The 16867-nt window shown below is 37.5% G+C and overlaps 1 protein-coding gene across 1 annotated transcript; it reads left to right on the top strand.

Annotated features, from left to right (window-relative positions):
• The first annotated feature begins 842 nt into the window (after positions 1-842).
• LOC124163656 (ATPase family AAA domain-containing protein 3) lies at positions 843-16657 on the top strand. The gene is made up of 11 exons (XM_046540709.1): positions 843-1300; positions 1389-1602; positions 1733-1827; positions 3416-3581; positions 4632-4789; positions 6414-6561; positions 6646-6748; positions 7811-8058; positions 9310-9477; positions 10830-11028; positions 16007-16657. The coding sequence occupies exons 1-11, from the start codon at positions 1105-1107 to the stop codon at positions 16172-16174; spliced, it is 1863 nt and encodes a 620-aa protein (XP_046396665.1). The 5' UTR covers positions 843-1104; the 3' UTR covers positions 16175-16657.
• The last annotated feature ends 210 nt before the right edge of the window (positions 16658-16867 follow it).

Below are 16867 nucleotides of genomic sequence, written 5' to 3'. Positions count from 1 at the left end.
GAAATAATTTGTATATTATGAATACAGTAACGGTGGGTAACGAATCGCAATGAATGCCTTCCATTTTATTTGATGAAGGAAACTACCCTATTGTATTCTATTAACAGAGTCACAAAAATAACGTAGATAATAAAAGCATTTCAACTGATACTTAGCTTAATATTAAAATGTGCATACTTCATGCCTTAAAAATAATGTTTAATAAACCTTTCTTTTGCTGGAGGAGTAGCAACCAAGAGATAGGTTTGAATCCTGGTCAAAGCAAAAGCATTTTTTGGGGAAATTTAAAATTTTAATCGTGAGTTATACATCCAGATTATTACTATACTGTCAAAACATGCAGATTATGATACTAATCTCCAAGCAGAGAGTGAGAGACAACACCAAGTAATATCTTTTATCCGTCATGTTTGATAATGCTACCTGTGAAAACGGAAGTACTGAATTTTGAGGATGTAGATAGAAAAAATTTTCGGAAGTAAATACTTGGCCTATTATCTCTGAATTATACTTGATTACCAATATTACTTTCCAATTATTGCTGAGTTATATGTAAGCAGCAACCACATCCACTTTATTGTATTCATGATGAGAGCTAATAGAGTATTGCACTCTCTTTATTTAATTTTATGGTAAAATAAAATGATGGGTAAGGAAAGTCACCGTTGAAAGAAGAGAATATAAGGTTTCTCAAAAAAAAACCTACCTAAGCTCCTCATTTTTGGAGAGAGAAGATAGGTTTTCCTCGTGGATTTCTGATTCCCGAAGATTGAAAGTTTAAACTGCGCGCATTAGCCCGCGAATTTCAATTGTTGTTTTAGCAATTGCCAGTCAACGACAGTCATTTGTTTATTGCGAAAATCGTTTGTCTTATTAGTTTTCTAGTATTAGTTGATTTTAGCCAAATTATTCCGTAAATACGCGGTGATACTATTGTTATGGAGCTGAATTTGCTCTTAAAGTGAATGTTTAACGATTATATATCCTGCTAAAGGGAGTTTTCTGTTACTAAATTTTATACCGGCGTCCTTGGTTCTTACATCACCTTCTGCAAGCTCACGTGTTGATTGTATAGGAACCAAAGTTTTCCTCGATTTTAGCAACATGTCGTGGTTATTTGGTTTGAGAAAGGACCAAAATATGCCCACAGATATTCCTCAGTTTCCTTCGCCTCCTGCAGGTGCTGGAGGAGGCGGAGATAGTGGTGATAATAGTGGTAAAAGCAAAATGGAAGCATACCGGTTTGATTCTAGTGCTTTGGAAAGGGCTGCGAAGGCAGCAAAAGATCTGGAGGCATCAGGTGAATTTTGCTTGTATCTGTGTTTTTATATTTTTTTGCCAGTAAATTCACATTTGTGTCCTTGATGACTATTTTTTGATATCATTAGCTCATGCAAAGGAAGCTTTAGAGCTATCAAAACTTCAAGAAGGTACGAGACAACAAGAGTATCAAGCCAAAATCAAGGAATATGAAGCGCACATGGAGCAGCTCAAGCTTGACCAAAGAAGGGTTGATCATGAAGAGAAGAGGAAAACTCTGCAGGAAGAAACCAAGCAACATCAAATGCGAGCACAGTACCAAGACCAGCTATCTCGAAAAAGGTATAATATATTATGTTTTATAATTCACGTCCATGATTTTTTAATTTCTCCAAAGGACTCGGCAACGTATGAAAACTTCCTTATTTGACAATATTAATGAGTATTTTATTTTTTGCTCGCAACTCCATAGGTACGAAGATCAGCTTCAGCAGCAAAGAATAGTGAATGACGAGAATCTTAGAAAGCAAGAGGAATCTGTTGCAAAGCAAGAAGCAATGCGGAAAGGTAATTAGAGAATTTTGAAGAAACATTTTAATGAGAACTTTATTTCAGAGGTCAGCTCTAAATAATTTTGAGAGGATTTAGATGTTCCACGAAGTAGGCCTTATGTTTACTCTGCTATACTTTCTACTAATTGAGAATGTGGCGGTATGAAACTAATGGGTTCACTTCCAATTGAAGGGAATGGGAACATTCATAATTGATCGCCATTGTACTTCTACCAATCCAGTTTCCCATGCTGTGATATCTCTTATATTTCAGCTTCTAGCAACATATATGTGCAGTCAATGCTTGGATAGTTTTTGATCAATTTATTACGAACGCATCTGCTCCGTTGGTGAAGTCATGCATGAAATAAATGTCAGTCATTTCAACATTGTTGCTATGTGTGATGGTGATACATTGAATCAAAAACCCAGCAGACATTCAGTTAATTAAATTATTATTAACTATAAATTGTAATACTTTAAGCATGCATTCATGCTGTTCGTAATAGTGGAAAAAAGTGTCTGAGATAGAGATAATGTTCATTTATTTAGATTTCTTGGCATGATTTACGGCTTTGGCTGTATGAATTCACCACTATTGAGAAGAAATTCTTTCCAGATGTGTTTTTTTATTGATTGGGCCTAAACTAGTTATAGTTTTGTCTTAAATGTCAATAATGGTACACAAGTTTGTTGATACATTCAATTGAGTGTGGAAGTATATATTTGTTTTTACATATCATGTAGGTTGCAGTAGATATCTTTATAGGTATCAATTCTTCTCATCAGTTAGTGCTGATTTCTTGATTTTTGAAAATATCTCCACATTTGCCTTTGGACTTCTTAATTTTAATTAAATTTTTGTCATTTTGTGCCATTCCATTCAAATTCTTGCTGTTGGTGCGAGGTCACTTCCTGGGATGTTAAAATAATGTATTTTATAGACTTGCATGCATGATTTACAAATTGGCTACTTATTATTTTATAAGTTTATTTTTCATGAAGTGACAGCCCTTGAAAAAACACTAAAAATGGCAAATTTGGTGAGCTGGGAGAATAATATCAATTTTAAATTGTCTTTAATTTTGAAAATAATAAGTCTAGAATGGTGATAATTTCTTTATTTTGTCATAATTTATTTATTTTTCGCCATTTTAAATTGTAATTTGTGATTGCATGTACACTCACAGAGCTACTATTGGCCCAGCAGATCCAGCATCACTACTTTTATTTTTAATGTACCCGTGCATCATGAATTCTTCAATGCTATTGATGTGCTTGAAGTTTAGCTTAAAATTACCATTATCTATTTACCAGTAGAGCAGTAAAATTGTGATGTTGAAGTGAGAGCATTTCATTTTGGTGTTATGAAGGAACTTTTATCTGTTTGTCGTAATCAGTTTTCAATTTAGAAAATATATTGTCTGTACATTTGAGAGAACGCTTAGTTGTTGTTCTTACCTTTTATCTTGTAGTGCCAAATTTCCCACTTCACTGGATACTATCCTTCCCAGGCAACCCTGGGTGGCCTGCTAGTGGTGAATTGATATGTAGCGTTCAACTACAATCTTTATTCTAATTATGTGCTGATATATTTTTTATAGCAACAATTGAGCATGAGATGGAGATGCGCTCAAAGCTTGAAATGCAGAAATTGGAGGCAGAATTGCGTGCCAAGGCCAAAGTAGATCGTGAGAACCAAGATCTTCACCTGGAGCAGATACGTTTGAAAGCTGCTGAAAACAGAATAACTGTCTTGGAGTCAATAAAGTGAGCTTTCCAGAGATTTATAATTACCTATATTTATTCATCTTTCCAAGTAAGTCTGTACAAAAAATCACTGGCGTAACTATGGGGGGGGGGGGGGGGGATGAGGGGATGTATCCCCCCAAAAGCCTCTGAGAAATCAAAAAATTATATGAAAATCTTGTCTGGATTTGATATATAATAACTGCATCTGCTAAAATTTTAATTTTAAGTGCCAAAATGATGTAAAATGCATTTTCAGGCATGTTATTTTGCAAAACTTTTCATGAAATCCCTGGAGGTTTCCTGGGGGATAGCCCCCACTTACCTCCCTTATTTCCCCCTCCCAAAGCCTCCACATCCCCCCCCAAAGCTCACTCACCACAGCATATTCCTAATTATGCCACCGCAACAAATGCATATTTACCAAGTAAAAATTCGGTCTTGCTTGGGATGGTAAAACTCATAATTTGAACTACCTAATTTGTTTAATACACTTCAAAATTTTTATCATTTCCAGTGCTTAAAATACATGATGAAATAGTGTAATTAGAAATGTCGGTGGTCGTATGAATTTTTTTCATGACTGAAAATTTTTGTGATGATGTTATAAATGCTTTATGCATTAAGTGTTTACTTAGCACGGTTTGGGTGTGTGTTTATCTTTGCATTTTCCTCTGCTGCAAACATTATTCAGGATATGAATTATGTTCATATCGGTAGGAATATGTGTACGTACTTAATTGAATACCTCTGCTAGTCAAATTTTTTTATTTTATGCAGCTCAGAATCCTGTTTCCATGCCAAGGTACTCGCATCCAATTTTCTGACCAATTATTATCTTCTCATTTCCTTGCCCTTACCCCTCCCTAGCATCTTGCCTTTCCTAATCTACTCATCTTTAAGCATGAACTTTAGCAAAGACTTTAACCATAATGGTTTCAACTGAATTTGATTTTGATAGTGGCAGGATCCATTAAAACCAATGCAATTTATTATGTGGCCTAAGCATTTAATACGTAAAGTGAAGGTTCTTATGCTAACCTCATTGTGTGCATTTCACTTGTGAACCAGGACTGCTGGGTCAGTGTTGGGTGCAGGAGCGCAGGCGTTCTTGCATGACTGGGATAAAATCATTTCTGCAGCTGCGGGCCTCTCCCTTCTTGCCCTTGGTGTATACTCTGCTCGTGGTGCGACTGGAGTTGCTGCTCGGTATATAGAAGCAAGGCTGGGTGAGTTATCTCAAGTTTGAGGGTATGAGATTAACATTTGATAATTGGAATAATATTTGATAATTTTGAGGTCTCGGAGATATTGACAAAATTTCACTCACTTTATTATGAAGTGCAAATTAACATGAGTGGTTAAAGAAAATGGATAATATCAATTTTAGTCAGGCTTCCCAAAAATGTATTCCAAGTCCGTGAGCACTATGAATAACCCCCTCAAAAGATACCATGGGATGTCATGCATTCAACTAGGCCAAATATGAGCTTGAAGGAGGGGAATGCGTCTTTCTCTGCTCATATTTGCTTGAATGAGGATCGTCAGAGGATTCTAACTCAAAAAGTATCTAGTTGTAATCACTCCAATAATGTCATTAATAATGTTGGTATTTTAAGAAAAATTGTAACTTTTTATTTTTCCTGTGGTATTAATTAATTAGTTAAATGACCTTTCTATAGTGTCACTCTGATATAGCATCCTCATGGTTAAATAAAAATATAAGGTTGTGGAATAGTACTGTGTTTTTTATTTAACCATGAATATCTCATCGTTCCACCAAGTAACGCCTAAATCTGTTGATTATATTGATATAGCATCAATAATAGTGTGGTCCCTCATTGACTTTATAACCAGGTTGTGCTGTATATTCATAGAATAAATGTCAGGATGCTTATAAGAGGCATTAATTAATGTAATAGGTTATGTTTGCTCATCTACTTTACTCCCACTGAAACAGATCTTGGAGTTCGTAATATGTGTTTTGTTCTGATCAGTCATTCAGGCATTGCTTAGACTTAGATAAGATGCAAAACATTTTGGTACCAGCTGTATTGAATTTTCAAGACAATTGACTGAATTAGACATAGCGTCGGTATTGAGGGTCCCTGCTTCTTATCTTGTCTAAGTGAACTTTTCATCTCTGTTAAGGTGTGCACTTATCAGTGGATTGTGGACTTTTCAGCCAGCAGAACTTTTTTGATGTTGCACCGCTAAACTAAGCGGACATTATTACTGCCTGTGCAATAGAGCAAATTTCTTTAGAATCAAATCCCTGTTAAGAAAGATGCAGCCTGCAATTTTTCCTGAACATTGAAATGCATTTCATGGCATATTGTTGGGAGTTATTTGATCGCCATTCATATATTTTTAATTTAATAAAATTATTACAAATGCATCATTATAATTAAATTTATAGCACTATAATTAAAATCATGTAAAATTCAAAGATTTTAATGCCTATTCCTCAAAAGATGCTGATGCAAAAGATGTGATGATCTGAAAGGACACGTTATTACAGGGTTTCTTATGCAAACCTCCAAATTTTTGGCCTCTTGGACCTTATTATAGTAAGAGTCTGCTATGTTGTTATGTACAGTATATTGCTCTAAGGCTTAGAGCAATTCTCAGTTGCCTTGGATTCAGTCTTAAAATGGTGTATAGAGCTTTAGTGCCAAAATTTAATTTCTTGTATTCCAGTATTAAACTTACAAACCTCTTAAAGATTTTGTTAAGTTATAAAAATGTAAGGTGTGGCAATGGCGCTAATTAAGTCATTGAGCTTCTAGGGATGTTTTCAATTAAACCATAAATAAATCTCAAGACTAAGAGCATTTATTCTTTGATTTTCAGGTAAACCATCTCTTGTGCGTGAAACTTCAAGGTTTTCTCCATTAGAAGTTGTAAAACATCCAATTCAAAATATTAAGCGACTTCGCCTCAAGCCTCAAGATGCCTTGTCTGGTGTTGTTTTGGAGCCAAAATTAGAAGAAAGACTTAGGTATGTTTTCAAATGTATTTAAAATTTCTATCCTGGTTATTCTTATGTGCTGCTATGCAATTATTAATAAATATTTCTTTTTAGGGATGTTGCAATTGCTACAAAAAATACAAAGAGAAACCGAGGAATGTACCGAAATATTTTGATGCATGGTCCTCCAGGAACAGGAAAAACTATGTTTGCTAAGGTAAGAAAGTTTGATAGAAGGTCTTTGAAATGATATCATCATTATAGCTTCTTGGAGTTTTGTAGCATTGATGGTTAGGATGCTCTTCTGATTATGATGACATTTTTTTAAAATTTGGATGTCTTTTATGCGAACGAAGTGGATGTTCATAGAAGAGGATATGATTATTGATCCTTCAACTCATGAGAGTGCAATTTAGTGTCTCATTTACTTGTGGGTTTAGTCTATGGTCCAACCTTATTTAAATTGAGTAAAGTGTGGTTGCAATCAATTAATTGAAATCTTTGCTGCTGGTTGTATGGATGTAATTTTGATAAAATTACTGAATGTAACATTTTTTAAGATCTTATTGATATTTTGTTGACTACCATTAGTTATTAGAATTTTTCAATCTCAAGAATTCTCAATGAATATGATTTTTTGCTGTCATAGAAAAGTCTTATGTCTCTTGGAAAGGAATTTTCTTTAAATGATGTAGGATTTTTATTAACAATTGAGCTTCCAATTTTGTAGGTTAGGATACATATATGTAGTAAATACATAGGTGGCCTTGCACTAGAGAGGCCTCTGGTTTAAAAGTTTCTAAATGTTTTTGAATTTTTCAGTTTTATTGCAATAGTTTCAGATAGTAAAATATGATCAATTTGACATTATTTGGGGCAACTGATTCAAAATTATAATTGAAATTTCAATAAAATCTCTAATATCACCCCTGCAAGGTAGGCGGTACGGGGAAAACCGAGATATGATGTGTCCATCCAGTTATGATGTATGACAGAAAATTTTGTTGTGATATTTCATGTTTGAGTCATGGGCTCAATTGTATTAAGTGATTTATCCATGTTCAAATTTCAATTGTAAGAAGGAATTTCTTAACCCATTAATATTATTGTGAGAGCCGCAGACATTTTTTTGGTTTGTTCTCTGTTAATTCTGTTTTAATATGAAATACCATTAACATTAGCAATATCTTAACCGGTGATCTTTCAGCTGTTACATCCTATATATTTGGCTCTCTAACTCAGAGCTTGAAACTTAAGTTTACATACTTCTGTATTCCAGAAATTAGCCATCCACTCAGGAATGGATTTTGCCATCATGACGGGTGGTGATGTAGCACCCATGGGACGGGAGGGTGTCACAGCTATCCATAAAGTATTTGACTGGGCAAGCAGCTCTCGCAGAGGACTCCTGCTATTTGTTGATGAAGCAGATGCCTTCCTACGTAAGAGAAGCTCGGAGACAATAGGGGAAAATCTTCGGGCAACTCTTAATGCATTCTTGTATCGCACAGGAGAGCAGTCTAGCAAGTATGTCTGAAGTTAAATTCTAGTGTACTCGTAACGCGAAAGTAACCACTCTCATTAAAATCAATTTTTCTTGTGGAAGCCAACAAGAAATTTGAATATCCAAATCTTTCAGTTGGTTCTTTTCCGTTTTATCTCGCTGTGAATTCCTGTTGGAATTGGTGTTTATTTTCTCATTGAATATGCTGTTGATTACTTCCATGAAATATTCAATTTGCAATTAGTTTAAAAGTATTCTGTCTATTCAATCTCAGTTCATAACCCTCTAATGCATATTATGATTCTCGTTGTCAGAGAGTGGCAAGATTCTTATCTGCTGTAGTTTTGCTAAAATAGAAAGAGAAAACCTTGATATTGGTAACTATTCTTATTTGTATATAAAATGAATTAGTTGTAGACCATGAATGATTCAGTCTGCAATTTTTAGGTAATAGAAAGCTATTTTTTACTAGCATACATTAGTAGTAGACTAGTTGGTTCAATGTTATATTCATGAAAAATAAAATCTCTTTTGAAATAATTTCAACTCATCTGGTTATTCTAACCTTAGGCATTAGGCTATCAACATTAGGCTTAATTTGAGTATGTTAGATTTAGAAGATACCTTGTCAAAAGGTTTGGTGCTTAGTTAATATATTTATAATGAAACAGAATTTGGTGGTACTCGACTCCGCTTATTTTATCTTTGTGGGTGAGCTGGTGTGGCTGAAGCAAGAGGGGGTGAGGGAAGGAAAAGTTTATTGATTTGTGACTTTCCATTTGACAATCAGCAGACAGCAGGAGTGATCCTGAGCTTCGGAAATTCAGTCGCTCTCAGACCTTCCATTGTGTTAACATCGTGAATCTATATGACTAGCAGTATTGCCAAACCTCATGCGTTCTCCTTGCATGACTTTAAGTATGTCTTTCATCAACGGTGGCGCATTTAGTGCGGTAGCTGACAATGTCATAGACCTCTGTGAAGGGATTATCCTCAATACCTCCCAAATGAGTAAGTATATAGTTTTGGTGCCGGGCCCAAAATACCTGTGGCCACCCCATGACTCACCCATTTTCAGTGACAAGCTAGGGTGGCTATGTACATTTGGCAATGTTAAATTTACTCCTGCTCTCTCTTGCTATTACCCCTCCCCCATCAGCAAAACCCTTCAAGAGTGTCTGGGATCTCACGGAAGCTCACCCACAAACACATAGTGAACAAATTATAGACATTCACTGTGCTGAGTATTAATAAAATGTGAAAATCTACTTCAGGTTTATGTTGGTGCTGGCATCGAACACTCCTGAGCAGTTTGACTGGGCAGTGAATGATCGTTTGGATGAAATGGTGGAGTTCTCTCTTCCTGGACTCGAAGAAAGGGAGCGTCTTGTTCGTTTATACTTTGACAAGTTTGTCCTTAAGCCTGCTACTGAAGGAAAGAGGTAAACAAGCATGCAATTATTCTTTTGGAGATATCCTGATCAGATCAATGTAGTTTGAGTCTCCAAATACATATTGTGTGCTGCAGAAGTTAGTGGCTAATGTATTTCTACAGAAGTATTTAATCTGAGACTTATTATTACATTTTTTATTCAGAAATTCTCTGTGAGATGTTTAATTTGAGTCTTTACAGACAACTATCCAGTTGCGTATCTCATGGTCATTTGAGTCTGTTGATCTGTTATGCATACCAGTACTGTGCACCATATGTCCTTCTATTAATCATCATTTCCTGAATTAAAACAGCCCAGTTAATATTTTTGCTTATGTATGCTAACTTCTTTGAAATGTGAAAATTACAATGAAAATGTACTAGTCTTCATTTGTATTGTCAATGAGGATGTAAATAGCAATGATGTTACACGATAGTTAATTTGGTTAATTAGAGCTTATTTTAAGTTTTGATGACAGGAATCCATTGTCTTATAGAAAAGAACATCTTCACCTATAATTGTTTCAGTTTAAGCTACGATGGCTCACTATTAAGTTGTTCTAACTCACTCTGTATTAACACGTTCATTTTTCCTCTTCCTTTCCTTTTAGTTCAATTGTTGTACTCGTATGCTGATGGCTTCTTTGATCAGGAAAGATCATGAAAAGGAATGCATGAATAGTGGCTATAAAGATGAGAAATATCCTCTTATCATTTATTTCATCAATTTTCTTCTATTGTTGGAATTTGAAAATTAAAGAGACCCATATTTTTTCATTTTCTGATCCAAGCCTGTTTCTCAAGCTATTTGTTGCAAAAAATCAATAGCCTTAACCTTTTTGAAAATAAAATGTCATGAACTCATCCCTAAAGCTTGTTACCGCATCTCAACTACTCCTAAGTACAGCGCGTGGGTCTTGTGTGATTCTTTACCGTTCACATTCTTGATAGCAAGTGAAAGATTCTTCCTGATCAAATAAATGCACCAAAACTCTAATTATGTCTCCAACTCATGAAAAGTGGTCTTTTTTTGCAACTTTTGCCACAAATTAAGCAAATTTTTCATTTTTTTATTTTATACTAATGATAGAATGACTGGAAGAAGAAGGTAATTTTTTTATTTAAACTTGCTTGCTCATCCATCCACTGAATTTTTTAAAGAATCGTGATTTTTAGTCTGTGTAAATGACCCAATTGTCTAACAGTGTTGTGTGGTCCCTCTATAACCAATCTTAAAGCTTCAATTACCCTGGCACTCATGGGATTCAGATGTGCTCTTTTGGGAAATTTCATTTCTAAGGATTCTATAAATACCGGAATAATATCCCAAAGTAATGAAAATATCAAAATGCCTCATTCTAGGAGACTTAAAGTGGCCCAGTTTGAATATGGAAAGCTCTGCTCTGAGGTGGCTTGCATGACAGAAGGAATGTCAGGAAGAGAAATAGCCAAACTGGGAGTGGCATGGCAGGCAGCTGCATATGCCTCGGAAGATGGCGTACTCACTCGGGAAATGGTGATCGACCGAACTGCAGATGCTGCTCTTCAACACAGGCAAAAAGTGAGTTTATTGTTTATTTCCTTGTTAAAGTGAGTCAATTCTTCCTTCAGTTGCCAACTCGGATGATCTAAAAATATGTTACACTTAGCACAATGAATCTCTGTATAATTGCCATGGAAGTTAAGAAACTTGGATGCATTTAGAATTAGTCTATGAAGAAGACCAGAAAGCCTAAGGTCCTTGGTTCAATTCCTGGTCCTTGGAAATATTTTTCTTGTGGCAATTTTTGTCAATTTTATAGTTAGTTACACTGCAGCCTTGAAAGGGCTTGAAGATGCATATTTCATTGTGTCTTTTGGTGCCAGGGGATTCAAACTGATTAGGGTAGTCATGGAAATTGTCTGGGTAATAAATATCGGGACTGGAAGTCAGGGAAACTAGATTATGGTCAGGAAAATACTTCTGAGGCTCAGAAAAAGATTGAAGTTATGATTGCCTTCAAGGATATTGCTGGGTTTGCGCTGCTAGGTGGGTGATTTGTTGCCCTTCTGGCTGGACAGCATGGGGTATGGACTTGGTGCTATTTGACTTTATTTCTGCTGCTACGAAAACTGCCAGACTACCTTTCACAATGATAATAATACATGCATATATTTAATTTGCCTATTTAACACTACAATTACTTTGCAATTGTATGAGGTGCATTAAAAAAAGAACAATCAATGCACTGTTCTCATAAATATTCCTTTACTTTATAAAAACACTTTTGCACCAGATATAGTGAGACAGTCTCTTAAAAACCGTCAATTTTTTATATTCTCCCTCGTGGCAGGTAAGCTATTATGCAGTTTTTTGGAAACGGAATGTGGACCTTTTAATATAAGGGCAAAGTTTCTTAATTCAACATGTATGTCTCTGCGTCTACTGGTTTCATAAGAGTGAAAAATGTCATTGTATGTGAAACTTTCTTCATGTTTTTTTACATAGACAACACAATAAAATATATACTGTATAAGCGCATGTAAGAGCCGCACACGTGTAAGAGACGCACCCCTATTTTGAGCGTCGAACCTAAAGAAAAGAAATGTTGTGGCATTTTTTTAATCCTCGTCCAGTGTTGCAGACGTATGCCTCGACTTTCGACAGTTATCAAAATTTCCTCTTTCAATACTAAAAATTTACCGTATAAGCTTGTGTAAGAGGCGCACCCCTATTTTGAGCACCGAAGCTATAAAAAAAATTTTTTGCGGCATTTTTTTAATCCTATCGTGCGGTGTTGCAGACGTATGCCTGGAATTTCGACAGTTATCGAAATTTCCTCTTCCAGTACTATTTGAAAGAGAAAATTTTGATAACTGCGGCGGTAATAGCGGCATAAGAGGGAGTAGAAAGAGTTCCGATCCTCTCTTCGCATACGCCATCGCTCTACGTTGCTTGTCCTACTCACGATCAATTTTGTTTAAAAGCTCTCTAAGGAGTATTGCAATAGAATTGCAGCCGTGGAAAATTTTAAGGCAAAACACGACAGCCACATATGTAGTATGAACCTTTCCAAGAGATTGGACAACAATCGGGGCAATCTCAGCGCCGTAGGATAATAACCACGTCGTACATTTAAAGCCCCTTGCACATACACCGATTTTGGACGGCCGGTAAAATATCGGCCGTCCACATTCCAATAGTGAACAATGGGAGAGCATTGGAGCTTGCACATGTACCGACCACGCGGCAGCACCGGCTAAATGCCGGTTAGCTGCCGGCCATTTTCACTGTGGATCGCCGGCGCCGGCTCAAAAACATAACAACTTATCGTTTGACCGGTAAAAATCCGGCGTGTGTGCAAGCAACGCTTCCCGTCCGTCCAAAATCGGTGTGTATGCAAGGGGCCTAATGGAACTACACTCGGCCCTCCATAAGCCAATGCCTCTGCCGTTTTTTTTCCTTTCCGAGACACCACAGGAAAATAGGAAAACATCAAGTTACAGGGGAACAATCGAAACGTGTTTCATCCCTACCCCGTCTCACCAACTGACCTTGTTCGATCTCCTAGTTTCTGGAGGCCAAATGCTAGGTTAGTCATCTACTGAGCCCGAAGATATCTCGATAGCTTTCAATAATTGTATGACACGCACGAGGTTCAGAAAAAAAGAGATCTAACGTGACGCCTATCTGACAGAATTAAAGTTTTATAAGCTCTAATCGATTGACACAAAGATTTATAGCTAAAACAAGGCTACTAATATTCAACATAGTCCAAACAGCACAATTTTGGAAGAAAAAAGCGTAGCATAAGCGCATTCAAACAAGACGAGACGGACTGGATACTTCAGGCAACGCAAACTGCGTGTATCACATTGATGTGCCTTCGCCCCTTCGCTTTAAAGGCAACGACGTCACATGCAAGATCGGACGTGTTTTTCTCGTGCTCCTTCGCTCATAGCCTCGTAGCTTGAAATACAGTGGGGAGGGAGCGCGCTCCTTCCCCTCGACCCCTCCTTCAGCGCTCTTCACTTATAAGCATTTCCGATTTCTTCTATCCACCATTTAGTCGAAAAATGAACACACACGTTCGAATTTTTTAAACCGCAGGTTTTGACACCAATATAATTTTCAGTTGCAAAAAATCAGGTGCTCAAAATCAGCGAAATGGAAATCCTTCAAAACTACGCGTTTCTATACGTTTGATAAGCGATTACTATATGCAGTATAACTGCCGCAGGATGCCCACTCGTGGCAGTTTTTTAGCGCGCGCTCCGGAGTGAATCACCCCGCGCGATCTTTTCAATGTTCACCTCTGGGGTGCCGACGTGACGGCGCGATGCTTACAAGAAAAGCAAACGGGAGAATTTTAAAAATACGTCACTAAGGGAGAAACTCCCCTGCCTGCCGCTTGTTTTTGACCTAGGGTTTCAGATGACTGACTCACGCTGAAAACCAAGGCCACTCAGTTCCCCTTGGACTTGCGACCGGGGAAGGGGAGGGGGGAAGATAAGAAGTTTGTGTAAGAGGCGCACCCCTATTTTCGGCTGCAATATCTGGGAAAAAAGGTGCGCCTCTTACACGCGCTTATACGGTATGTAGCATTTCTTCAGTTAAATTTATACGATATGTATGGCACTCGGAGATATGTAGGTATTCACTTGTAGTCTTAACCTTATGATGCTTACTAAGAATAGGATACCTCGGATCCACATATCCACAGATAATGCCCTTCACCAGGTACTTCAGATCCAAATTCGCTGAAGAAATTGAATCTGAATCCGAAATTTCAAATCGATGCTTTTGTGAATGCAACCTCCCATAAGAGGGAGTAGAAAGAGTTCCGATCCTCTCTTCGCATATGACATTGCTCTACAATACTTGTCCTTACGAAAAATTTTTTTTAAAAGCTCTCGTCGAAGTATTGCAACAGAATTGCAGCCGAGGAAAATTGTAAGGCAAAACATGACAGGCACATAGCATGAACCTTCCCAAGAGATTGAACAACAATTGGGGGAATCTCAGCACTGTAGGATAATAACCACATCGTAGATTTCACAGAACCACATTCGGCCCTCTATCAGTCAATTTCTCTGCCATTTTTTTTTCCTTTCTGAGACCCCACAGACCATAAATCACTTGCCTCAAAGGAAAATATCAAGTTACACGGGAGCAATGGAAATGTGTTTCATCCCTACCCCATCTCACCAACTAACTTTTTTCGGTCTACCAGGTTCAATCCTCCCAGTTTATGGAGGCCAAATGCTAGGTGAGTCACCTACTGAGCTCGGAGATATCTGATATCTCGTTAGCTTTCAGCAATTATATGATTGTATGACACGCACGAGGTTCAAAAAAGAATGAGACCTAATGCAATGCATATCTGAAAGCAGTAAGTTTTTTACGCTCTAATTTATTGACCCAAAGATTTATAGCCACAACGAGGCTACTAATATTCAACATAGTCCAAACAGGACCATTTTGGAAGAAACAAGAGAAGCATGAGCACATTTAAACAAGACGAGATGGACCTGGAAACTTCAGGCAACACAAATTGCATGTATCACATTGCTGTGCCTTTACCCCTTCGCTTTGAAGGCAACGACGTCACATGCAAGATTGGACGTGTTCTCTTCCCTTGCTCCTTCGCTCGTAGCCTCGTTGCTTGAAAGGCGAAGGGAGCGCGCTCCTTCCCCTTGACCTCTCCATCAGCGCTCTTCACTTATAAGCATTTCCGATTTCTTCTATCCACCATTTAGTCCAACAATGTACACACTCGTTAGAAATTTTTAAACCACAGGTTTTGACACCAATATAATTTTCATTTGCAATAATCCTAATAATAGCGTCTGCAGATGATTTTTGAAAAATCAGGTTCTTACCATAATGGAAATTACTCGGCAACACAGATGTTGACTATTGACCAGGTATCGTCCTTTTAAACTACGCGTTTCTGTACGTTTGATATGCAATCACTATTTGCAGTGTAAATGCCAAGGAATACCTACTCGTGGCAGTAAATTTAGCATGCCCTCCGGAATGAAAAACCCTGTGCAATCTTTTCCATGTTCACCTCTGAGGTACCGATGTGATAGCGCGATGCTTACAAGTGAGAAAAGCAAACAGGAGCATTTTCACTAAGGGAAAAACTCTCCTGCCTGCCGCTTGTTTTTGACCTAGGGTTTCAAATGACTGTCTCATGCTGAAAACCAAGGCCACTAAGTTCCCCTAGGACTTACGACCAGTGAAGGGGAGGGGGAAGATAAGAAGTTTGTGTAAGAGACGCACCTCCATTTTCGATTTTCGGCTACAATTTCTGGGAAAAAAGGTGCGCCTCTTACACGAGCTTATACAGTACACTCATAGTACAATCAACATTTCTTCATTTAACATTTTCTAATAAAATCCCTATGTATGACTGCTTTGCCATTGATATAAAGTCAGGGATATGGTAAATGAAAAGTTGGTATGAAGCCTACTCTAAAATATTTTTGATGAATTGCCAGGGAATTCGCATGAAAATGATTCGTAATTCAAATTCTTTATTATTCATTTCTAGGTTGATTGGCAGAGCGATCAGGAGAAGAGGGAATCCAAGTCCATCTTGTATCACTCTATGAAAGATGCGGCTGCCGTCAATGTGAGAGGACCTACAAAGGATGGGAAGGACGGTGAAGGGGGCCACAGCAGTGGGGGTAGTTCAAGTCCCCATGTTGCCCTTGCGTAGTGAAGTGCCATTTTAGGATTGCCTTGCCAGAGGTCTTCCCAAGTAATCGCAGTTAGCCATTCCTCATCCTAATCATGACACAAATAACATTTAAAGTTAGTATTGGGGGTGGTAGGATTAGGCAGAAGAAGAGGAACCCTTCCCCCCCCTCTTCATTATGTCCTGAGAGTTTACTGCAGTGGAGGTTGGGTGACAGAGGAGCCCAGTAAGGGATTGTTATAACCTTCTGGTGTGCTCCCACGCCCTTTCTGTTATTGTGTGTATGTCTGTGAGTGCTTGTTGCAGAGAGTGTGCGAGAAAGTGTTAAAAGCTGCATCAGAAAGTTCATTTTGCTATTAGTGGGGTGCTTAAAGTGGAAATTGGCACTTTAGTGAACCTGTACAGAGATTGTTTAGCTATGTGTTGACTCAGTGGCATACAAGAAAATGTTACAAAGACTTGGAATGCATTTAAGTTTTGATTCATTAAATGAATCTAGTTGAATGACTATCTTTGTGTTCAACCACTGTTGCACCCTTCCCTGAACCATATCATCCAGTGGGCTTTAAATAGGCTTTTTGTATTTACTCATGTAAGTGGAGCTTTAGTATTGTGGTCAGACAAGAATTAGGAATGTTCACCCCAAGCTGCTGAGTAAAATACCTGAATTTTGGTGCTTCAATAGACTACAAAGGTCTATTTACAATATCACTG

This window comes from Ischnura elegans, chromosome 8 (assembly GCF_921293095.1).
Source record: "Ischnura elegans chromosome 8, ioIscEleg1.1, whole genome shotgun sequence".
In the NCBI taxonomy this organism is placed as follows: Eukaryota; Metazoa; Arthropoda; class Insecta; order Odonata; family Coenagrionidae; genus Ischnura; species Ischnura elegans.
This window is presented reverse-complemented; position numbering and strand designations above follow the sequence as displayed.